Source organism: Juglans microcarpa x Juglans regia, chromosome 5D (assembly GCF_004785595.1).
Source record: "Juglans microcarpa x Juglans regia isolate MS1-56 chromosome 5D, Jm3101_v1.0, whole genome shotgun sequence".
Classification (NCBI taxonomy): domain Eukaryota; kingdom Viridiplantae; phylum Streptophyta; class Magnoliopsida; order Fagales; family Juglandaceae; genus Juglans; species Juglans microcarpa x Juglans regia.
This window is the reverse complement of record NC_054602.1, coordinates 6,651,276-6,676,310: the sequence shown is the minus strand read 5'-3', so window position 1 is coordinate 6,676,310 and position 25,035 is coordinate 6,651,276. Positions and strand designations below refer to the sequence as shown.

At 37.1% G+C, this 25,035-nt stretch overlaps 4 protein-coding genes across 9 annotated transcripts; 3 read left to right on the top strand and 1 right to left on the bottom strand.

The window, feature by feature from the left end:
- The first annotated feature begins 1,118 nt into the window (after positions 1-1,118).
- Positions 1,119-3,648, top strand: LOC121264736 (CBL-interacting serine/threonine-protein kinase 12-like). 3 transcript variants are annotated; one of them, XR_005940551.1, is made up of 3 exons: positions 1,119-2,748; positions 3,032-3,037; positions 3,441-3,648. XR_005940551.1 is itself a non-coding variant. In XM_041168038.1 (2 exons), exon 1 carries the CDS (start codon positions 1,223-1,225, stop codon positions 2,702-2,704), a length of 1,482 nt encoding a protein of 493 aa, XP_041023972.1. In that variant the 5' UTR covers positions 1,119-1,222; the 3' UTR covers positions 2,705-2,748; positions 3,442-3,648. The 3 variants fall into 3 exon arrangements, 1 of the variants encoding a protein (XP_041023972.1); XR_005940550.1 differs by lacking the exon at positions 3,032-3,037 and adding an exon at positions 3,243-3,247 and having other exon boundaries at positions 1,119-2,749; XM_041168038.1 differs by lacking the exon at positions 3,032-3,037 and having other exon boundaries at positions 3,442-3,648.
- An 11,633-nt stretch (positions 3,649-15,281) lies between these two features.
- Positions 15,282-15,728, top strand: LOC121264740 (protein DELAY OF GERMINATION 1-like). Its single transcript, XM_041168043.1, has one exon. It carries the CDS (start codon positions 15,282-15,284, stop codon positions 15,726-15,728), a length of 447 nt encoding a protein of 148 aa, XP_041023977.1.
- Positions 15,729-15,743: 15 nt separating this feature from the next.
- LOC121264739 (protein DELAY OF GERMINATION 1) lies at positions 15,744-16,082 on the top strand. The gene has a single exon (XM_041168042.1). The coding sequence runs from the start codon at positions 15,747-15,749 to the stop codon at positions 16,050-16,052; it is 306 nt and encodes a 101-aa protein (XP_041023976.1). The 5' UTR covers positions 15,744-15,746; the 3' UTR covers positions 16,053-16,082.
- A 61-nt stretch (positions 16,083-16,143) lies between these two features.
- On the bottom strand, positions 16,144-23,456 carry LOC121264732 (protein MALE DISCOVERER 1-like). Of its 4 annotated transcripts, none has more exons than XM_041168030.1 (14): positions 22,377-23,455; positions 22,152-22,284; positions 21,860-21,931; positions 21,124-21,267; positions 20,903-21,043; positions 19,940-20,041; positions 19,787-19,848; positions 19,232-19,696; positions 18,390-18,580; positions 18,137-18,269; positions 17,881-18,038; positions 17,608-17,799; positions 17,215-17,502; positions 16,144-16,356 (listed from the first exon to the last, which is right to left on the bottom strand). In XM_041168030.1, exons 1-13 carry the CDS (start codon positions 22,474-22,476, stop codon positions 17,242-17,244), a joined length of 2,154 nt encoding a protein of 717 aa, XP_041023964.1. In that variant the 5' UTR covers positions 22,477-23,455; the 3' UTR covers positions 16,144-16,356; positions 17,215-17,241. The 4 variants fall into 4 exon arrangements, with proteins under 4 accessions (XP_041023964.1, XP_041023962.1, XP_041023965.1 ...); XM_041168028.1 differs by lacking the exon at positions 16,144-16,356 and having other exon boundaries at positions 16,922-17,502; positions 22,377-22,823; positions 22,946-23,454; XM_041168031.1 differs by lacking the exon at positions 16,144-16,356 and having other exon boundaries at positions 16,922-17,502; positions 19,787-19,842; positions 22,377-23,456.
- Between the last annotated feature and the right edge of the window lie 1,579 nt (positions 23,457-25,035).

Genomic DNA, 25,035 nt, shown 5'->3' with positions numbered 1-25,035 from the left:
TTTTGAATTTGTTTGGAGTGATCTGTACTCATACTTATCTCGTCTCGTTCCAGAGTTAAGAGTTACGAGATAAGAGGAGATATTTTATTAAGAATAAAATAAAATATTATTATAATATTATTTTTTAATATTATTTTTTAATATTATTTTAATTTTAAAATTAAAAAATTAAATTATTTACTATATTTATATGGTAGTTTAAAAAAATTATAAAAATTACATGAGATAAAATTAGTTAATTTTGTATAACCAAAATCAGCTATTAGTGATAAGAGAATCATCATGTATTTTCTCATATAAAGTTTAATTCTTTAATTTAATTGATATTTAGGTGATAAGGAAAAATCAAGAGTTTTGTTAGGTACAAGTAATTTGGTACACTAAATCGCGTATCGACCCTAAAATATATTTTTTTATTAAAAAAATAAAAGAAGAAAAATTTTGAAAGAAGAGAAGATCTTTTATCTCACGAAAATTATTTCAATCTTCAATTTACGCTATTTCATTAAACGGATGGATGCCTTACATATCAGTATTAATACGTGATTTGGTGTGCAAACTCGTTTGGAAGAAGAGTTTTCCATAAAGTAATTTAATTAAGGAAATTATGTACATGTTTTTATATAATATAATTATTAAAAAAAAAAGTTTAATGACTCATCGATGAAACGATACAAAGTATATGTAAACAACCAAATAATCTAATATGTAAATAATGATTTTATTTTTTATGACGAGAACAACAATGGTAACTGCCCTACGAACAATATCAATAACAATATGGTAAAAAGAAAACCATGTATTTGAGTATGACGTCTTATCATTTTGTAGTATCTTTCACCATTATTTGCTTCTTGTTAATACCATGCATATTGCTTAATTAATACGAATTACAAATCATTTTAATTTTCCTATTTTTTTTTAAAAAAAAAAAAAGAAAAAAAAAGGTATAGAAGAGGGAATATATATATTATACAACAGTATATACCCACTGAGTCCTTTCAACTAAAAAGGAATCTGTTTCTCCAAACCGAAACTTACTAATCTCCGACTTCCAGTTTCTCTGCCACAGTTAAAACGTACGCCACTCGCATCCCCACAAAAACCCACGCAGGCTTTCTTTGTTCTGTCTTCGGTCTCTTACCGACCCATGTTGATGTTCGTAGCACCAACATAAATCCCCACACACCCTTTCTTTTCATATCGTTCTTTTGATTTCGCAATGGCTAACAACAACATGACCAACCACAAACCCACCACCACCAAGAAGGAAGCTCAGGCCTTACTCCTCGGCCGCTTTGAGGTCGGTAAGCTCCTTGGCCATGGCACCTTTGCCAAGGTCTATCATGCCCGCAACGTCAAGACCGACGAGAGCGTCGCCATCAAGGTTATCGACAAGGAGAAGATTCTCAAGGGTGGCCTCATCGCCCACATCAAGCGAGAGATCTCCATCCTCCGCCGCGTCCGCCACCCCAATATTGTCCAGCTTTTCGAGGTCATGGCCACCAAGTCCAAGATCTATTTCGTCATGGAGTTCGTCCGCGGCGGCGAGCTCTTCAACAAGGTCGCCAAGGGTCGCCTCAAGGAGGACGTCGCCCGCAAGTACTTCCAGCAATTGATCTCTGCCGTCGGATTCTGCCATTCCCGCGGCGTCTTCCACCGCGACCTCAAGCCCGAAAACCTTCTTCTCGACGAGAACGGCGATCTCAAGGTCTCCGATTTCGGTCTCAGCGCCGTTTCCGACCAGATTCGCCAGGACGGGCTGTTCCACACGTTTTGCGGCACGCCGGCCTATGTTGCGCCCGAGGTTTTGGCTCGGAAGGGGTACGAGGCGTCGAAGGTGGATATTTGGTCCTGTGGGGTTATACTCTTCGTTTTGATGGCCGGCTATTTGCCCTTTCACGACCAGAACATAATGGCTATGTACAAAAAGATTTACAAGGGCGAATTTCGATGTCCGAGATGGTTCTCTCCGTCGCTGACTCGGCTCCTTACCCTTCTTCTGGATACAAATCCGGAAACCCGGATTACAATCCCGGAGATCATGGAGAACAAGTGGTTTAAAAAAGGGTTTAAACTCATCAAGTTCTATATCGAGGATGACAAGCTTTGTAATGTCGTGGACGAGGAGGAGGAGGCGGATGAGAATGAAAACTCGGTCTCGGACGAATCCGAATCGGACTCGGACTCAGGGTTCGATACGAGGATTACAAGGAGGGTGAATACATTGCCGAGACCGGCGAGCTTGAACGCGTTCGACATCATATCGTTCTCGCGCGGGTTCGATCTCTCCGGGTTGTTCGAGGAGGGAGGAGAGGAGGCGAGGTTCGTATCGGGCGCACCGGTGTCCAAGATTATATCGAAACTGGAGGAAATCGCGAAACTGGTGAGCTTCACGGTGAGGAAGAAGGATTGCCGGGTCAGCTTGGAGGGGTCGAGGGAGGGCGTGAAGGGACCGTTAACCATTGCCGCCGAAATTTTTGAGTTGACGCCGTCGTTGGTGGTGGTGGAGGTGAAGAAGAAAGGCGGAGATAGAGGAGAATACGAGGACTTCTGCAATAGAGAATTGAGACCCGGTATGCAGAATTTGATGTTAGAGGAAGCCGCCTGTTCGTTTTCATCTGCTTCATTCCAAACACCTTCGGAAACTTCTTCATTTCTACCTTCGGTTACTTCTTCATTTCTACCTTCGGATACTGAATAAAGGATAAAGGAAGAGAGAGAAAGAGAGGGAAAGAAGGGAGAAGGGTATGCCTTTGTCTCTCCCTATCTTTTGCTGAATCTTGTGTATGGCAAATATATAAACATATATTTTTCGCTACTCTCTTCGATTGTTCTTTTGTGTTACTTAGATGGAGCTTTAGATGCATCTATAATTTAAGTTCTAATCTTGTTTCGAGAATCCCAAATTAGATTACAAAGAATGGAATACATAATTTTTACTCGACTGTTCATCCTTGCCCTTTTTTTCGAGGTAGAGAACTGCTAGAAATTCTCATTTCATGTGTTCATTCCATTATGCTAACAATTAGAGAAGCGAGTCCTCTCAAAACTGTTCTTTTTTGTTTTAAGTTCATTGTGCAGCTCTATTTCTTTGACGGGCTATATTATGTCTCCGATTGGTTTGGCTGCTTTTTGCTCTTCTGGCAAAGATGACATGGATAAGAATTCTGTCATTCTGAATATAGACAATGCACTTAAGGATTAGTTTGAGGCATTCCTCATCTGAATGGTTGATTAATAGAAGTGACCATACTTAGATGCTTGAGCTGGAATCCTGGACTCAATAGATTTTCCTTGTTCCGTTTTTATCATGTTTGCAAAATTGACCAAAAGATAAGAGGATAATTGCATTTCTTCGTGTGAAACTAGTGGATGTCATGAAATAGCCATTGTAAGGATTTCTTTGAATGATTGGGAAATTTTATTGGGTTTACTCAGGGCTTGTGGAAAGTTGGATATGTATCAATCAATGGAGGCCTTTTGAGCAGTGGAGCTTAATTTTGTGAAGGTGTTGACGCTAAGCACTAAGGTTTGATATGGAAACTTTGACATTGGAGTGCAATTTAGGCACAGACATTCTGATTTAGAGCTGCTTTGTACAGGGCTTTTTTTAATTTTTTATTTAATGTCTGCTGATATTACCTTTTACTTGCTCTTCATGACAAGAAGAAAAATGCTTTAGCCACAAAGGAATTTCATAAAAGTAAACTCATAAATTGACATAGTTTGATGTGGTATATACTTATAAAGTTACTTTTATTGTAAAGTAGATATAACGTATTACATGAAGCCATGTTAGTGAGTTTAATTTTGTGAAATTTCTTTGTGGTTGTAGTGCTTCTCTATATCACTTTCCACTTTCCACTTTCCACTTTCCTATGGTTGGGGACTTGTACAACCATGTTTTGAGGGATTGCTCTGAATTATTTAGTTGTGCAAGATGAATTGTCATGCAATCTAATGGGGCTACTTTGGTTACCTTTTGAACTAATAAAAGAAGGAACTGAAATATTGCCTAAATTTGGTGAAATGGTGGTGATATGAAAGGGAATATCACCTAAATTTGGTAAATGATGGTGATCAGGAGGGACATCCTCAAGTGCACGTAAGTAGATGCTAGTAAAATCTGATAGGATTTTTTGTACTGGGATTTATAGAAGTGGATAATCATCCCTCGAAACAATTCATGTAATCTTTCTTGCTTTTCCAATTATCTCATACTGCTAAAATACATGCAGAAACCCTGTCATCTGATAGTAGGGCATTGCTTTCACTAAAATGTTTTGCAAGGAGCTAGATTGCTATTTCTCGATGGGAATTAGTAACATTAGGACATGGACCTCTATCTTTGTACATTTTCCATGGGATCCCTAGTTACTGAAATGAGAGATCTTTGGTTTTGTTCTTGTTTTGTTGTCTTTCTTTTTTACAGTAGCCAAGTAGTATGGTGGCTATTTGACTACAAACTGGAGAGATGTATTTTCAATTTGAGTCATTAGATGTTTGATTAAGGAAACTGAGGATGAGGGCGAGCAAATATCATGAGTTCTTGATGTAGACATAATGCCTATGATTGAGTATAGTAGGTGGTGAGTGAAATTATTGTCTAAGAAAGAAAAGTTCTTACCTTTTCCTTTTGTAATAACCCGAGTCTCACATTTGGGAATACGAATAACCCACATAGACTACTGAGTAGGTTATAAAGGTAGTTATGGGTGTTAAGTCCTGGCACCTGCATTAGCTACTTACTAGGTGAAACTAAGCTTTATAAGTGATTATAGGGAAGGTTCAGATTAAAAGTCTTTTTGGGGTTATAGCATAGATAGATGTGGCAGGCGTTTTTCTTGGTTAATTTTTTGGACAATACTACTCTCACCGCTCATTTCTACCGCTGTGATTATGACTCGAATTTTAATTTTGACTAATCATTTTGGAGTATAGGTCCAACAGTAGCTTGCTTGATCATTATGATAGTTGGAGTATAGGTCCAACAGTAGCTTGGCTTGATCATTATGATAGATACGAGTTTCGCCAAACATGCCAACTAGAAAGTGGAATTGGATTGAGTTGTTGCCTTTAGCTTTTGATAATATTGTTGCAGTCTGGCCAAGAAACGGTTCGTTGTATTGACACAATTCACTTGAGAGATTGCTTTCACATTATCGGGTGTAGGCCTTTCTTGTCACGAGGGTTGCATACAAAACAATCACATTCTGGAAAAACTCGAACGGTTTCCTTTATTAATATAGATTAGTGCTTGCATGGACATATTATGAATGGCACCATATGTGGGGGCAGTGTTTCGCAGCATGCGCCATATGTTATTAATGTCATATAACTAACTGTACATTACTTTTTAGCAGTAAAGTGGACAAGAAAGTGACTGCTGTGGGACCCTTTTTGAATCATCAGGATGTCAATTTAATGACATAAAAGGAAACCAGATAATCTGTAAACATCGGTTCTTTGAAATTGTATATCCGAGGTTTCTTAACTCACAAGTCATGCTGAGGTGTTTCTATTTTCGTGAAAACAGACGATGACAAGTACAACAATCAAAAGCCACGTGCCAAATTTAAGATAAAATCCAGAGCCTGCTAGGAAAAATCAAAGAAAAAGTTTGGAATGGAAAGGTCGTGAGCCTGGCAAGCAAGAATGGCAGTTAGCTAGCAGGTGCAAAAAGTCATATACATCACGATCTATTGCTGCCTTTTTGCCACCGATGTGCCAACAACAGTAATTTTAGCCATTCAAGGAGGTGTCTGGATAGAGACAGCGACGCTTTTGCTTTTGCGTACTTCCATGTCTATTTTCTCTGGACGCTAGGTGGACAAATCAATGCACAATTTTTCCACCCAAAAGGTTAGGAATGAGGAATCCTTGGGCTTTCGTTTTCCATAACTATCATTTTCCTTCTACAACCTACTTCCGTACAGGAAGATATGTAGAAAAGATGCCGTGCATTATAAGATATGATCAAAGGGAGTGAACGTGGTTATCACGAGCTTTGAATCATCGGAGATCTTGTAAGTCGTGTGGAGATTTTGAATAATGCAACATAATTTCTTTCCCATAAGCAGTAATGCAATTAATTGATGTCAATTAATATTGTCAATCCTTATCACTTCACAGATTCGGATTTGACCCAATGCCATCCGTGAATATTTATAGAAATATCGGTTCCCACTTCTCTCTGATCTCTCTCTTGAATATGAAAAGTGAGGCCTTGCTCACACAGAGAGTGAAGAAAACTGACAACCGCTGGGAAGACAAAAAAGAAGCACAGCAATATTGTTTTCGTGAAAGAGAATGTGTTGTTCTTAGAGTACTACAGGACTACTGTATATAAAAACTGATCTGCCCTGTTGATCGAGAGGGAGGAATTCTTATTAGTTTGTGTAGTTTGAATAGGAAAAGCTGTGGGTCGCTTGGAGTGCCCGTCAACTACAGGTGAGGTGTCTGAAGTAATTGGAAGCGTATAAACGTGGGTTTCGGTGGAGATGATAAGATTGAAAGGAATATGGAGAGAAACCCTTGCATGTTGATCGGAAGATCAAGGGAAAGATCTGGTTATGTCATGTGAAAAGGTAGACATTTGACAGAAAGTCGGCAATGTGATCTTTTCATGATTTCTTCATCTAGCACTCCACCATTTCGGCAACACAAAAATGAATATTACATGTTTTATCTTTGAAGGTATTTTTTGTGAATTTTGAGGGAGTGAGTCGGCGAAGTTATGTACGTAATTGTTCAGTCTTATACTCAATCATTTTACAAGTAACATTGTACATTGCAATTTTAGTTGACTTTCTCTATTAAGTCACATAGAACCGGTTTGAATTAAAAGATCATCTTACTACTAATCAATATTACTATTCACAAATTTTACCTTATAAATCTCACTATTATTTATAAATCATTTCAACATATTTCATCTCATCTCTCAATCCAAACATGACCATAATATCCATTGAGCAATGCGTGATGAACTTTACATGTATTATATTTTCAAAGATATTCTACATGAATTTCAGAGAAGTGCACGGGAAGTCAACATTATGCGTCCTAACTTATATACTTAATCATTTTAGCAAGTAACATCATTCTAAAGTAGAACCGAGTATCAAGATTTGTTTATAGTTGACTTTCTTTATTGACATAATCTCTTATCAGAAGTGGATGATGGCATTCTTCATGTTGAAATCTGCCCAAAATATGCCACCAAAGCAATACAACTCAACTGCTCAAGTCACGGATGATCACAGCTCCTCAACATCTTCTCGGCGAAATTAGGGATTAGAGAATCTCTTAAAATAAATACAAATGATTGAGCTGTAATTCTGTTAGAATATTTGTACCTTTCTTGTTAAGATTTGATTTCTTTATTTCCACTCTTTTGTACATTGCTATATAAAGCTATATTTTGCTGTAATGAAAAGAACAAGATATATAGAAATACACAAGCAATTTTGCCTGCTCTTTTCTCAACCTTCCTCCTGAAATTACAATCTCTGTTATGGTATCACAACCAGTAAAATGGCAGCCATTAACCTCAACCCCAAAGACCCTTCCATCCCCTATTTTCTCGATCCCAACGATGGCCTGGGCACACTACTCACAAATCATCTTTTGATTGTCGATAATTATCACTCTTGAGCTCGCACCATTCGCAGATCTCTGCATATCAAGAAGAAACTAGGGTTTATCGATGGAACTCTCTCTCAACCATCTGATTCTAGTACCTTGTTAGAACCATGGCTTCAATGCAATGACATGGTTGTAGCTTGGCTACAAAATGCTATGTCCTTGGAAATCAAGAACAATGTTGTGTATGTTGAAACTGCTCTCGCTTTTTGGCTTCAGTTAGAACAACGTTTTGCGCAAAACAATGGTCCTCGGCTCTATGAGTTGAAACAATCTATCAATGATCTCTCTTAAGGAGACGACTCAGTTAACCTTTATTTTTCAAAATTGAAGAGCTTGTTTGATGAACTCGTGAATTTTGAAACCATACCAACCTGCACAAGTGGCAGTATGAAAATTGTCATTGCCAACCAGCAATGTGACTAGATGATGAAGTTTCTCATTGGACTTCATGATTCTTTCACTAACATCAAGGCCCAAATTATTTGACTTAAACCACCACCAAGTTTAAGTGAAGTATATGCCCTTGTCCAGTAAGAAAAAAAGCATAAACAACTTTCCAATCCTCCCATCCCTTTTGATTCATTTGCCTTTGCAACCAGAAACCATTTTACCTACAACAAAGACCCCACAAAACAATTTGGTTTTCCAAAAAGAGACAGACCTTTTTGCACTTGTTGCAAAATTTCAGGCCACTTTTTGGAAAAATGTTTTAAAGCCAATCCTAATTTGGAAAAACCTATCTGCACTCACTGTAATCTTGTTGGACACATTGTTGATAAGTGCTACAAGCTACATGGCTACCCACTAGGCCACAAGCTTCACAATCGGACCAAGCTCACGGATTCATTTGCTAACCAAATTAGCATCTCTGACCAAAACCAGATCACTAATGGTCCAAAGCATATTTAACTCAAGAGCAATATCACAATCTACTTGCTTTGTTGCAATCTCAGACCCCAACACCTTCAGCTAATCAAGTATCTACTCATCCATCATCTTCAGCCATATCTAGTATTCCCTTATGTCTCTCGACTTTTAATTTATCTTTTTTATCTTCAAAAATTCCATAGATTATAGACACGGGTGCAACAGATCACATCGCGGCACCTCCCTTTACACCTCAGAACCAACCAAAATTTCTTTCTATGTTAAATTACCAAATGGTAACCAAGCACATGTCACTCATGGCACGGTTAAGCTCACCCCTACCATTATTTTGAAAAATGTTCTCTACATCCCTTCATTTACTTTTAATCTTCTTTCAGCCAGAAAGTTAACTTAGGACATCAATTGTTGTTTCATATTTTTCACCAATGAGTGTTTTGTGTAAAACCTTTCCTCTTGGAGCACGATTGGGAAGGGTGAGGCTCATAATAGCTTATATCATTTACAGTTGACAGCAGTACCTGCTCAAACCCTTGTTGCCACCTCCTTAGACTTACCTTTCCATTTTAATTCTGTTTCTAGCCCTCATTATGAGCACATATTATGGCATTGTAGAATGAGACATCCCTTTGATTCCTGCCTTTTATTGTTACAAAAAGACTTACAAATCAAAAATTCATGAATGAAATTTCTCCATGTGATACTTGTCATTTATCAAAGCAGCACCGTTTACCATTTCTCATTAGTCAAACATGAGCACAATAACCTTTTGATATAATCCATTGTGACATATGGGGACCTTGTTCTCATATGGCCTATGATGGATCCAAATATTTTCTTACAATCATTGATGACTTCACAAGATCAACATGGCTTTATTTAATCGAAAACAAATCACAAACTTGACCATTTCTTCAATTTTTTTGCTCTCTTGCAGAGACACAATTTCAAACAAAAGTCAAAACCATTCGGTTAAACAATGGTGTGGAATTTGCCATGACAAATTTCTATATAGAAAAAGGTATAATCAATTAGAAAAGTTACGTTGAAAGTCTCCAACAAAACGGAATTGTAGAACGTAAACACCAACACATCTTGAACATTGCTAGAGCATTACGTTTTCAATCTGGCATTCCCATTCCCTATTGGAACGATTGTGTTATGACTGCCACTTATCTAATTAATCGAACCCTTTCTCCCATTCTCCAAAATCAAACACCATACCAACTTTTTTTCAAAGTAAAACCATCATATAGCCACCTAAAAACCTTTGGCTACCTATGCTATACCTCCACTTTAACAACTCATCGCTACAAGTTTGACCCACGTGCCAGAAAATGCATCCTTCTTGGTTACCCATTTGGAGTAAAAGGTTATAAATTATTAGATTTACAAACCAAATCTGTTTTTAACTCTCGTGATGTTATTTTCTATGAACAAGTTTTTTCGTACAAGACTGATATTTCCATTCACAATCCCCCCATTACTCTCAGCCTCAACACTACACCTCCAACAGATTTTACCTCCTCAACTCACCAACCAGAAATCAATCCTCTCGGCTTTGACTCTATTCATCCACCAGATATTCCTTCACCAATTCATCAACCAGAAACCACTCCTCATAGTTTAGACTCTATTCCTCCACCGGATATCACTTCCCCACCTCAGTCACCTCTTCCTCAATCACCTATATCCACCTCTTCCTCTTCTCACATTTTCCAAACACACCAAACAGCTCATCGACGATCTGAAAGACCCAAGAAACAACCTTTTTACCTGCAGGATTACTACTGTCAACAAGTTGGTGGGTCTTCCCCTTCGCTGATCTGCTCCCAAGAAGAAGGTACTACTCGACAATCGCTGATCTGTCATTTCACATGAAAAATTATCACCCCAACATGCCATTTTTTTTATTCCATCATTAAACAATCTGAACCAACATCATATAAACAAGCTGTCCAATCCTCTGAGGGGCACAAAGCAATGGACAGTGAAATTGCTACTCTTGAATTAAACAATACTTGGGACATTATTGATCTTCTTCAAGAAAAAACTGCTATTGGATCCAAAAGGGTGTACAAAATAAAATACCATGCGGATGACACCATTGAAAGACACAAGACACGTCTCATTGCCAAGGATACACACAACAAGAAGGACTTGACTATCACAAAACTTTTTCCCTCGTTGCCAAACTTGTGACTGTCAAAACTCTCTTGGCTATTGCTGCTATTAAAGGCTGGATTTTTCATCAATTTGACGTTCACAATGCCTTCTTATATGGAGAATTAGAAGAAGAGGTTTACGTGAAACTCCCTCTAGGATACTTGGTTAAACGGAAAGACAAAGTGTGCAAGTTGAAAAGAAGTCTATATGGCCTTAAACAGGCTTCTCGTTAATGGTATGCTAAATTCTCATCATCCTTACTTAGCTTTGGTTTCATTCAATCTAGAGTTGATTATAGTCTCTTCACCAAGCAATCTAGACATTCTTTCCTTCCACTAGTCGTATATGTTGATGACATAGTCGTGGCCTCTAATGATCCTCAAGCTATTTCAGACCTCAAGATTTTTTTGCACACCAAATTCAAGATTAAAGATCTCGGCACACTAAAGTATTTCTTAGGTCTGGAAGTGGTGAGAAATTCCATTGATATTCATCTCTATCAGTGCAAATATGCACTTGATATATTGCATGATTCTGGTCTAATTGGTTGTAAACCAAACACAACACCCATGGACTCTAATCTCAAGCTTTCAAAAGATGGAGGTACTCTGCTTGACGACCCAAGCCTATACAGGAGACTTATTGGCAGACTCCTTTCTTTGACCATTACAAGGCCAGACTTAACTTACTTAACTCACTTGCTCAACCAATACATGGCAGCCCCTCGTCTCCCCCATCTTCAAGCAGCATATAAGGTGCTAAAATATGTCAGGAATTCTCCAACACAAGGTTTGTTTTCCGTTGCATCCTCTTCCTGTCATCTCATTGCATATTGTGATTCGGATTGGGCTTCTTGCCCCAATACAAGATGATCCACCACTGGTTATTGTGTATTTCTTGGTCAATCTCTCATTTCCTGAAAATCCAAGAAGCAAACTACCATTTCTCGAAGCTCTGCCGAAACTTAATATCGATCAATGATAACTGCCTCATGTGAGATTGTATGGCTCAAATATCTTCTTGCTGATCTCAAAGTTATGCACTCACAGCCTGCTACTTTATATTGCGACAGCCAATCTGCCTTGCACATTACAGCTAATTCCTTTTTTCACGAATGTACCAAACATATTGAATTAGACTGCCATTTGATTCGTGACAAAATTCAAGAAGGGATCATTTCTATTGCTTATACTTCTTCAAGCTCACAGTTGGCTAACTTACTCACCAAAGCACTTCCATCTCCATTATTGTCTTCTCTTTTTGATATGAACTCGTGGGAATAGAATTCCTTGAACCTACAATCAAATTGAAAACTCACCAAGAAAGTCAAAATCAAGTCAACTGATGGAGAATCTATACCCGATAAGAACTCATTTTAAGAACCAATCCTTGCATTGCCTCCATGATCTTCTTGGCTCTTAACCTTATAATTGACCCACCTAGAACTTGCAATGAATCTTTAAGTCTAGGCCCACTTTGGTTCCCATCACTTTTGCTCAAGATGGGAGTTCTCATTATCCACTCTCCATCTTGCGCGTGCTCGCGTGGGGTGGTTGAAATCTGCCCAAAATAGGCCACCAAAGCAATACAACTCTGCTGCCCAAGTCACAGATGATCACAGCTCCTCAAAATCTTCTCGGTTGAAATTAGGGACCAGAGAATCTCCTAGAATAAATGCAAATGAATGAGCTGTAATTCTATTAAAATATTTGTACCTTCCTTGTTAGGATTTGATTTCCTTATTTCCACGCTTTTGTATATTGCTATACAAAGCTATACTCTATTGTAATGAAAAGAACAAGATATACAGAAATACATAGAAGCAATTTTGCCTGCTCTTTTCTCAACCTTCCTCCTGAAATCACAATCTCTGTTACTTCCATGCATACTTTATATTTTAAGGTTTCAGAAGTCTTGTACTTAATCATTTTGGCCATTTACCCTTTTTTTGACAAAATCTCTTATGTCATGTGCGTGATGACTGATGTGTGCTAGCTAGTTGTTCCTTATCCTTATTATGATCATGTTTAATATCAATCACGTAGACTATTCATTTGTATGGAACAAACAGTGCATTGTAAGGAATGCGTAACAAAATTGTAGTCTAACGCAAATAGCGGTGTATCGATCATAATTCAAGCTGGCAAATCATGATATGATTGACGAAAAGATTGATAAATAGTTGCATGTTGAATAAGCATTTCAAATGGATCTTGCATAAATTTCAAAGGAGTGAGTTGGCAAAAATTAGCATTGTGCTTCTTAAATCTTCTACTCAATCATGATTTCACTCAGTGATATCAGTTCAAATTGAATTCATATAGATTCACAATGAGAATATTTTAGTGGTAGATTTTTCTTATCAACAAACACAAGCTGGTGGTAAGTGTTTAATAAATGTTTCGTGGTCTATTTTGTTATACTTGATACATTAATGTTAGATTTCATAATGACGATTTTGTTGATATATTACTTTCAAATTAGAGAACTGTTACATACACAAAAAGATTACATAAAGTAAATCTACAAACTAATGTAGTTTCATGTAATCTATTAGATCTACTTTACAATAAAAATAATTTTATAATTTAACGCACCACATCAAACCATATTAATTTGTGAATTTATTTTTATATAATATCGTTATGTCTAAAGTATTTCTCTTTAGATTATGATCTGCTTCTTTCTAGACATCCAAAACAATGGACGGACCACCGATTTTTTCTTTGAAAACTGTGGAACAATACTAGAATAATTTAGATAACTATTAATTAGTGGATGAGACAATCATTAATTAGTCAATGTTGAATGCCAAATTATCTTTGGATATTAAGAATCTAATTAAGTGCATGCTGCTAGCGAGGTTGATCGAAACTGATCAAATCTATCTTATTTTTCTTCCTTCATTTTACGTTTTGAGTTGGTGGTTGATCATCGATGAATGATGTCTACACTGGCATCTTTGTATAATTTTTGACCATGAAGGTAATATAAGAGATATCCTCTATATAGGTCATGATAGAGCCCTCTGTTGATCATTCTAATCAATAAATATCAAAAGTTTGTCATGTCTATACATTATCAATATGAAACAGTTAATTCAGCAGCCAACCAAGGAATCCGGAAGGCGACAAGAAAACGCATGAAAGAGGTCCTCCTGAGCTCTATCTGCCTCGAGCTCAATTCCTCTTTTTGGTTCGAAAAAGTTCGAGAATATATGCATGCTACTTACACCTTGTTTGTTTTTAGAGTTTATCTCAATTCATCTCATCTAATTATTACAATTTTTTTAAATTTTTATACAAAATATAATAAATAATTTAACTTTTTCAAATTTTAAAATAAAAATAATATTAAAAAAATATATTCTAATAATATTTTATTTAATTTTTAATTTTTATCTCAATTCATCTAAAAAAAAAAGCTAGACTTTACTCTCATAAATGATGTTATAATGTATTATTGGGAATTTCAAAATTAAAGCAGTGCAAATAGCCTTGCATTGGGAAAAAGGAGACGGTACTGCGTCTTGTTTTGAAAATATATTAAAGAAATAGAAATATAGAATACATAATTTTTATCTATCCCAACATTTTTTTTTTAATGTGTAACAATGATCTGTATACAGAAAAAAATTGCATTTTTTGGTAGGAATTAGGATCTATTTCTTAAAAAGCTGCTCGACAGCTGTACGTGTAAAGTTACTTGTGTACATATATTGCATCCGGCAATGCGTAGTGATTAAAAGCTATGACGCTTAGATGAGGACACCTCTATACGTGTTCACAAACTGAGACGCTGCAAGTCCCGACTCCATGACCAGACCTGAAGCTCAGTCTGCCATTTTTCGGGGCTCGTCGGCTCCCCCGTCTTCCATATGGTAATTTGATCAAAGATGTTCTGTTAGAAGCTTCAAGGGTGCTGGTCAGAATAGTAATATTAGATATAATCATCAATTTTGGAAGCATCATATATTTTTAAAAAAAATAATAATTTTTTTACGTAAATTTTATATTTATTTATTATTATTTTTTTAAAATAAGCGATTGCATATTCTATAAATACAAATATGATTGATTAAAAATAAAGAAATCTTGAAGTAAAAAGAAACATTAGTTATCCTTTTCCTCGTACCCAAAAGTATAAATGTGTTAGAACTCGGAAGATTGAAGGCTTTATCCTTTTCCGCTCCTGGCGCGCAACAGCCTAGAAGTTTCTCTAAAGAAAAAAGCTAATATGCCGTTTCAAACTAACCGCTCAAATGTACCGTTTGGTGATTTTTTTTTTTAATGATTAGAAAAGTAATTTTAAATATATTAGTATATTTTTTTTATTTTTTAAAAATATTTAAATCTATTAAAAAAATATAAATAGAAAAAAAAAATTAAAATATAACTAGAGGACCAGCGGCAAAGTGGAGCGGGTTACTCTGGACGACTCCTAAAACCGACTGCCCGACATCGATCATCACCCTTTTTCGTTTTGTTCAGGTGTACTTTTGGCCTCACGTGTCAAGCATATATATATAGTGAACGAGAATATCACGGGAATGGCCCAAATTTGCTAAATAACCATCTCATATGGCAACTGATGACCAGGAGCGGGACCGTTGCTGTTTCCTGAAATGGATGAACCTCCAAGAACAAGAACTCTCCGAACTCCACCAAACCCTAACCCTACACTGCCCCAACAATGAAAATGAAGACAACTTTAGCCTACTCGCACAAAAGTGCATCGAGCACTACCAAGACTACGCTGACAAGCGAAGCCAACTTGCCCACAACGACGTTTCTGCCTTCTTTGCTCCTGCCTGGTGCACCAACTGGGAAAATTCTCTGCTTTGGCTCGCCTGCTGCAGACCTTCCCAGTATATCCGACTCGTTTATGCCCTATGTGGGTTGGAGATTGAGGTTCATCTAAGCGAGTTCCTCCAGGGCACGAGCAGCTCTAGTGCCAATCTCGGCTACCTCTCTTCCAAACAGCTTCACCCAATTGACATGTTACAAGGGAAGACGCTAAGGTCCTAGGAAAAGTTGACAAACAGGATGGCGAGCTTGCAGGAGGACGTGGCGGACCATTCCATAGTGGGGATTGCAAAGGGGTTGAGCCAGGTGGGGGAGATGAACGGGGAAGTGGACAGAGCTCTGGACAAACACGAGCAAGCAATGGTGGGGGTTTTGGAGGAGGCGGATAGGCTGAGGTTGAGCACGCTCAAGGAGCTGATAGGGATATTGACGCCAAGGCAGGCTGTGGATTTTCTTGCGGTGAGTAAGAAGCTTCATCTTTGTGTCCACCAGTGGGGCAAAAGGAGAGATCTGAGGCATGGTAGGGGAAGTCCTATACGGAAATGACTTGGTATATAGATAGAACGACATGTTATGTTAAATATTTACATGTAGTAATTACATATATATTAATTAGGCAGATTATAATAACCTTGTAGGTTTTGGGTTTGGTTAAAAAATCAAGTATTGTAGTAATTACAAAGATGATTAATACTACGTGTTGAAGTCACGTTAAATACGTCAATTGAATGTGACTTGATTGCCTGTTGGACACGAGCGTGGTAAACCAATTCGGTGAAAAATTCTCCACCAGATAAATTGTAATAGAAAAGAAATACTCGAGTTACAAAATAACTACACAAAAGTAGTTCTGTAAACTGATGTCACTTTATGTGATTTGACGGATCAAGCCAATTTGTGAAATTATTGTTGTGTAAAATATATGACATCAACAAAAGAATAAAAATAAAGATGTTCTAAAAAACTATAAAGCATTCAGTGCTCGTACTGCATTCATCAACCTCTCACCCCGATCGAAAAGCAATAGCGGGAAGGAATGAAGTTGCCAAACGGTTTTGAATATGCTGTGTTCTGTTTCGTGAAGGATTTCATTCCTATCTCTGCTCTAATTTTCACATCACTACCGGTAATATTAATGCATACATACTTAGCTCAACTGGGATGACGACTGCTTCATAATATAATAAGATTCTACATCGATAGGTTACGCAAGCAATAGCAAATTAGCTGATCACTGCGCAACCCAAAAGCAAGCAGGCTATGGATGATTAAAGTTTTTCAGAGTTCTCAATACTTTTTTTTTTAGGTACAGTTCTCGACAACCTAGGAACACAAAAGAAAAAGACCTACAAATTAAGAGGCTCATTTTCATACGTACACTGGACTGACTTCCGAGTAGTATGTATGTAAATATCTTACATCTCAAACATTGTTTCATAAATATACAAATATCCGGTACATATTATGCAGGAGGGAAACAGCACCACACGACTTGTGAAACAATTTAGCAAACTAGAATCGCTAGGAATGTGAAGGAGAAGCAAGAAGAATCTGAATAGCATGATTAATAAGAACATACACGTGAAAACAGAGACAAAAAAGGGATTGAGTACCTAGTATATATTGATAGGATTCAGTTATGTGCAGGTGGACTGGATTAAAGGCTATTCTTTAGCATTCAGCTACAAAGAGAAAGACGTTGACTTACAGCACACGGAAGAGAGTTGGAGAGGACTTAAGTCGCCTCCACAGATAAGATCTCGAGTTCAGCCCACCAGAGGGGAGAAAGTCTTGGTGTTGATTGATCAGGTGAAATAGCAATCACTTCCCTCAATTTGGCAATGATGCACTTTATTGTTGGTCTCTGCCTTGGATCTGGTTGTATGCATTCTTGGATAACTTCACAGACAACATCAAGCTCATCATTTTTGAAGGACTTGAGTGTTGGGTCAATCATGTAGCTGATGCTCCGCTTGTCATTTAAATATTCAGCAGCCTGGCATGTTCGTAATAAATTATTTATCTAAACGTTTTCAGGAATGACTGTACAATACTGACTTAGCCCCACAGAACAAACTATGGAGGGAAGGGGGATCCTTACCCAGTTAACAAGGTGCCCTTGTTCTTCTGAGAAAGGAAGCTTTCCAGAAATTATTTCGAGGAGCAATACTCCAAAACTATAGATATTTGTTTCCGGATCATTAAGTGGGGGCAATTCTGAATTCTCTTTTTCGTCTTCACCTAATTTCTTTGACTTGGATGCAGCCTCTGACAAGAAACATATTTCTGCAATCTGAGAAAGCGCGAGAGTGAGTAAATTACACTACGATCAAAATTTAATGAAGGCAATCAGAATGTTAGAAAGAAAGTTCACCTTAGCAGCATAATCATCTGTTAAATAGACAGCGGTTGAACATAGGTTAGAATGTGCCTCGGGTGGATTTAGATCATGATGCATATATTGAAGACAATATGCTATTCCCATAATAATCCTCATCCTTGCATTCCAGTCAAGATGTTCGAGTTCTTTAACTGAAAACAGGAGAAATGTTTCAGCCTCTCAGTTAGCAAGCCACCAATATTTTACTTAAGTATATAAGTTACAGTAGATATAAGTTAAAGAGTGCTACCATGCAGATGCTCAAAGAGGGTTCCATTTGGGGCATACTCAAACACCATCATCCTAACAAACGGTTCATCCTCCTCACAGTAGCCAATAAGATTGACAAAGTTTTTATGATTCACCCGTGACAGTGTATCAATCTACAGCAGGTTGAAAAATGATAAATCAATAAAGTGAGAAGAAAATAAGAGCTTGAGATTCAAGTGCAAATGTGTTGGACACTGTTCCAAAATTTTCCAGTGACCACGGAAGCAAGAGACCTTCTCCCGGTATGCCATCTCTGAGTTCTTTGACCAGTCTTTGGAAGATTTAATTAAAGTTGATGCAACGGCAATCTCAACTCCACTGGACAGTGTTCCCTTGTAAATGGTGCAACCATCCAGAGTGTCAATAATATTGCTGAAGTCTTCACAGGCTGTTTCCAGCTCTGATCGATTCAACTTGGGAACCCCTGCATTTGATATATGCACCTCAATCAGTCTTGCCATATAAGCTGGAAAGAATAGAAGGACATCATAAGCTTATGGTTAAGACACCAGCTATGTTTGAAGACCATTGGGATTTTGTCGAACCCTTATTGCATAGCACAAGAAGTTGAAAAGTTCCATGCTCCAAAGCAGTGCATCTAATGAAGATTTGGATGGGACCATCATACGGCACTACTAATGTATCTGTGGCACTTCCATTTACTATTCTATATTCACAAGGTTACCATCTCGGTAATGAGTGATGGTGATCTATTCAAAACTTCAATTTTCATAAAACACAAGAGTCATTCAATATCTGTGGACATAACTAACTATCCTCAAATGACTTTTTAAGGGTGAGCCTTGAAGTTCATACACCAGTTCAACAATTTGATTTGTCTTAGAGATAAACTACATTCCATTTTTAATTGTTTTCACTCTATACCATCGTGTTAAACCCCTAGACGCTAAACCATGTGATAATGGGTTCAATTGATAGTTCCACCAGCTAATTTAGATTTCAGATTCTTTTTTATTTATTTATATTCTTTTCTTCTTTTTTACTTATAAAAAAATTTATTTTCTTCTCATTGTGCTCGTTATAGTTTTTTTCCTATCTCATGTCAAAATATCACCTGTTATGAATGCTTTCTGCAACTGTCCACTCAATCCAGTCTTCCAAGGACCTATGGTTGCCACTGCTTGGCTTCGTAACATGCAGAAAACAGTTGCAGCAACAATGAGTAAGATGGCCACACCAGCTATAGAAATGAAATACTTCCACATATTTCCAGAGGTGCCACCACTAGAAGATTGTTGATTGGCTGGCGCTTGAACAAAACCACTTGGATTTTGGAAAGACTGTTCGTGATCAGCAGGTGAAGACTGTGGTGCGGGTGAGGAGTGTTGTTTCTTCTTTTCATGCGGTACAGCTGGTAAAGCCCCACTACTCTTGGTAATTGGAAGAGCAATGATTTGTCCAGAGGGGGGTCCATCACTAGCAGGTGCAGCTGCAAGGTTAGTGGATTGCTCAAGTAGTCTACGCCGTGCAAAACTGACAAACTTCTGAGCAGTATGGACCATGTGTGGCTCAGATGAACCTGCTTAATGAAAGGAACAAGGTCATTTTGTGATTCAGTAGCACAATTTTCGTGTTCACTGCACCAGGATTGGTAAATTGTTTCACTCACTAGGTAGACTGCTGCAGCAACTCTCTCCTTTCCCATTCGGAGTGTCCTTTCCAAACCTGAACCTTAATGGAAAAGCAACAGTCTCAATACAAAGAACATGAAAGACAACCAGTGTAATTTAAGGATGGTAAAACAAAAATCATATCTCCATACCGTGACATACACAGGATATGGATAAAACGCCCAAGAGCTCCTTTAATTGGGATTATAAATGAGTCTGCCTTATTAATCAGTTTTGAGTTTCTCTGTCCAGCACTGCACAGGCAATGTAAAGAAGAATCAGAAATCTAGGAGAGAACTGTAGACCTTTCTACATTATCAACTAGAAGAAATTTTTTAGCACGGCATGCTGGTCAATCTCCCAAATGCTGGCACAAAGTTTTAGAATGTGTCTCGCATCCATTAATTATAACTGAAATTCAATATATATCGAGTGTATGATTAAGTTCTGCATTCTTCAGATATCTTGCATGCTCCAAATCGTTCCAGCAGCAGTGTCACAATGAAGTACTTAGTGCCCAGTGCCCACATATAATTGGGTTCAGATTGATGAGAACTCAAATGTGACACAGGAACAAGATTCAATAGAGAATAAAATGCATAGAAGTTTAGAACAAATTTAGTCTCATTAATGTACAAACTATACATCTCTGAGATTTTAATCATCTAATTACTTCAGTATATCCTGTATTGTCAATTAGCTCATTTGAGCAAATAAATTATTAGAACGAGCCCTTTTGGCCATCAGATTTCTCACCTCTCTTGTAATTGCAGTGAAAAACATGATTAAAAAATTAAAGGAGCACGGACACAAGTTTTCCAATTTTATTTTATATACCAAAAAAAGTTGCTCTTCATTGGGTTCATTTATCCAAGCTTCTGTTTCAGTTAAAAATTCTTCTAGTAAGCATGGTTTTGATATCACAAATCTTGCAGAAGAAGCAAATAAGATAGAGAGTTGAGAGTACTGACCACCATGTGAGGGGTAATGTGTCTGTGTTGTTGAGTCAGATGGGGGGGAAAGAGAGAAAGAGAGAGAATGGAGGGGGAAGGGGAGTGGGGTGGAGCAAAGCACTCAAAGAGGCATCAAGTTCAATGCAATAAGTAGTTTCTTACTGTCCAAATTTCCTAATCATACAGCCGATTCCAGTGGCAACAGAAGCCGAATGGTTATCATCAAATTCCAATTTAGATAGCAAGTTGAGACACCTGATCTCCAAAGGAATGCTGCCTTCAAAATTATTGTCACGAATCAACCTATGGTATAAAATGAATTTAGTCCAGGAACATTAAGTTAAAGCATCAAATGCAGATAAAATATGTAAAAGTTAACCTACAAGCGTTTTAGTGACACCATTCTGCCTATTTCTGCTGGAATAACTCCACACAAGTTATTTTCCCTCAGATCCAACTTCTCCAGCTTTTTAAGCTCTCCAATCTCATTAGGAATGGTACCGGAGAAATGGTTCTTGAAGAGTATACTGTCAATAGTCAATAGAAAAAGAGGAAGCAAGAACCGGAATGTTTCAATAAGATTCAAAAGACACAGCAAAATTGATAAATATCAAGCTGCTTTACAAGACTCTAGATTTAGTGTTTACAATGGTGGAACCCTTATAATACTGGAATAGTTCATTTACCAATAGAGACATATGAATCCATAATTATTGAAGTCCAAAATGTCAATAAGTACCCAATACGATAACAACATATTCTACTACATGAACTTACATAAAAAAAATGCTTAGTGGTAGGTTCTAAAGACATTTCAGAGTAAGACTTAAAAGACATCCTTGAGAAAGGTTAAAGATGTAAAAACTGCCAAGTTTGAATGTGTAACAGTTTCCTAGACACAAATTGCTTATTTTTGTAAAATACTGCTTCAAAATGAAAAATCACTAGAACTGGTACAAAGGTACACACAAGAAAATTATCTGAGACTGAAGTTACCAAACTTTATCATGTAATGCAATAACAGAACAGTGATTTTTCCTTCACATGAATCAACCAAAAAGAGGCATGTCATTTTCCCTTCACATCAAATCCTAGAAACATGACACAGTGAATCCTTACAGAGAACGTAAGTTACTAAGTTTCCCAAGCTCAGGTGCCAGTGTCCCCTCCAAAGAAAGTTGACTCAGATCCCTGCAATAATAATTAACACATTAAGATACTTAAATTGAGCCATACTGCCATACTTAATTTTATGAACGTAAAACCTCTAGAATTGAGATCTACCTTAATTGCTATATATCAGACAATTATGAAAAGGAAATTACTTAGCCTAATAAAAGAACAAAACTATAATAATATAATCCTTGAAAAGAATATCTTTTGCAATGCCATCCATGCAAAAGGGACTCACAGCATTTGCACTTCACCATCCATGCAATGAACTCCCGACCACCCGCAAGGATCGGCGTCATTAGGATTCCAATTTGCAAGTACACCATCAGGATCCCAATCTATTCTCGCCCGGAAATCCAACAAAGCCAATCCTGCATTTGCACTCCAAATTGGAACAAACATTAGACAACATCATACATTAATATTATAAAAGGACAAACATGGATGCTCAAACGATAATTACCTTCACTGTTAAGCGACAAACATCCCCTCATACCCGAAACAACAACCAATGCCATGAAACACGAGAACCCAAATCCATATGGGTGCCATCTACCCCCCATTGCTTAACGAACCAAATGCAGCAGTGGTGGAGGTCAACCACGACGCTATACAACACACAAATCGAAATCGCCAGGATTTTTGTACAACTCACCCCCTTCCATATGCACCAAAACCCAATAACAAGAACAATAAACAGCTCCTTCCACTCAAAGACAAATCCTTTATGAATCTAAATGTCTAAAAACTATGCGAGAATTATATTACAAACGGATGCAAATTGGGGAAGGCACTCGCGTCCGGCTTTCATGTTGGGGTCCCTCATCCTTTTTTTTAATGAATTTTCACAACACCCTTCTCGTTGACAAGAGCATAGCCCGGCTCAACCGCTAATCCAATAAGAATGGAGCTTCAGGTTCACGAAGTTTATACAAACAAGGAAAGAAACGGGTAACTATGGAATGCAAAAAGGAACACCCTCGTCAACAAGCAACGTCCAAAAGCAAAAGGAGTGGGCGAGAGAGGATTTACCATGAAGAAAGCCCATAAAAAAAGTACAAGGGAACAAGGATTTTTTTCTCAGCTGCTGCTACTGCTGTGGGAGGGTAATAATGCAAATTTTCTTGGGGTGCAGAAACAATGGAAAATGTTGTTGAAACGAATGAATGGAGGTTAGGAGTGGTGATAGGTAGGGGAGATCGAGACTTCAAAAGGCAGCAAAGAAAAAAATATATTGATTCGAACAATAATATCACAAATTAAATAACATTTAATTCTCTTCCTCCCCTTTTTTTAAAAAAAATTACTGCCCTTTTCTTCTCAGGATGATCTCAGAGGACTTTCCCTTCGACCATCTTTGGGTCTCTCTCTCTTCCTCTGCTTTCTGTCTCTGTCTCTGTCTCTCTCTCTCTCGCTCTAACCCCCACCAGCCACACCCGTCACCCACACCAGCTGTGTTCCGTTTTCTTTTTGTTTGGGCTCAGTTTCGTTTATTTGGTTTGTGGGTCGCAAAGGTTTTTGATCGGCGGGAGCTAGTAATCGATTGTGGCAATTTTTCTCGTTATGGGAAGTGCGCGTGCAAGCAAGCGCGCCCGCGCGAGAGTGGTATGATGATTATCCCGCTTGCGGTGTACTCGGACGCGCTTTTCCTTCTTTTATTATTATTTTTTAATAACCGTTGACTGGGCCCACCGTCCTTTCGTGCCCGCCTCTCTTCCCTCCTTTCCTACCGTCATATTTATTATTTTATTAAATTTTCATTATTATTATTTTCCAGACGATATAAGAGTCAAGACCAGCAGCATGCCATCACAATTCACAAGGATTGGGAATGTTTCTGATTTTTTTTTTTAGTAACATATCAAATTTGGTTGGTTTGGAGAGGTGAGATGAGTTAAAATAATTTTAAATAAATTGAATAAAATATTATTAGAATATTATTTTTTAATATTATTATTATTTTGAAATTTAAAAAAAGTTAAATTATTTATTATATTTTATATAAAAATTTAAAAAAATTATAACGATGAGATGAGATGAGATGAGATGATTTCTCTACCAAACAAACCATAAATATCTATAACAAAGATTGAATACAACGAAGAATATCCTCCAAATCAATAAGCTTATAATAGAAAAAAACATGAGCAACTCCAATCGCATCCCTAGTGATATGTAGTATACTTTACAGACCAATGAATAAAACTTTTGAGCAGTTGTCTTATATCTCAGAGTAGCATTTCTGTGCTGTTTCAATGGCCTTTAGATTCTACCATGACCCAAATCTCTTCTCATCCTCATTGTAGTCATAATTTTTCCCTCTCAATCACGAACTATGACCCAAATCCCCAACTTGCAGTAAATTTATAAAATAAAGAACTCACATTCTAAGTGACATTAAATCCCTATTAAAATCACTTAATTTATTAGAAAAGATAAAGAACTCTCATTCTAAGTGACATTAAATCCATCATGAACCACTTTATAAAATATTATGTGATATTAGAAGCCGTGTAGATTTAAAGAGAAATGACTTCATAGTGTCTAAAAATACAAAAAGAAGAAGACTGATCCTCTACTAAATTCTCTCTACTCTTTTAATATTTGTGTTTTAAAATTTTTTAATAAGTCACGTGAAATCGCATGATAGTGTCATGTCAATGAGATAAACTGAGCGGTATAATTAGAGAGGTAAAGTAGCATTACTCTTAGATTATTTGGTCTAGAGAAATACTACAACTATAAAGAGATTCCATAGAAATAAATCTATAAACTGATATAATTTCATATGATATGTTAGATCTATTTTATAATAAAAGTAATTCTACAAGCTAAAGCAACACATTAAACTATATCAATTTATAAATTTATTTTTATGAAATGATTTTGTGGCTAAATAATTTCTTCTTGGTCTAACATTGTTTGGAATCATTTAGAGAATTGAAAAAACAAAGGTAGGGGGATCAAGATTTCTTTTCACTTTTTTAACTAATTATTAACTTTGAATTAAGAACTAACTCACGAGTGATATATTGAGATTTATATTGAAATTTTTTATTTTTTATTAGTTATTTAGTTTGTTAAGGTTGTAATATCTCAGTCATGTAGTTTAATAATTAATA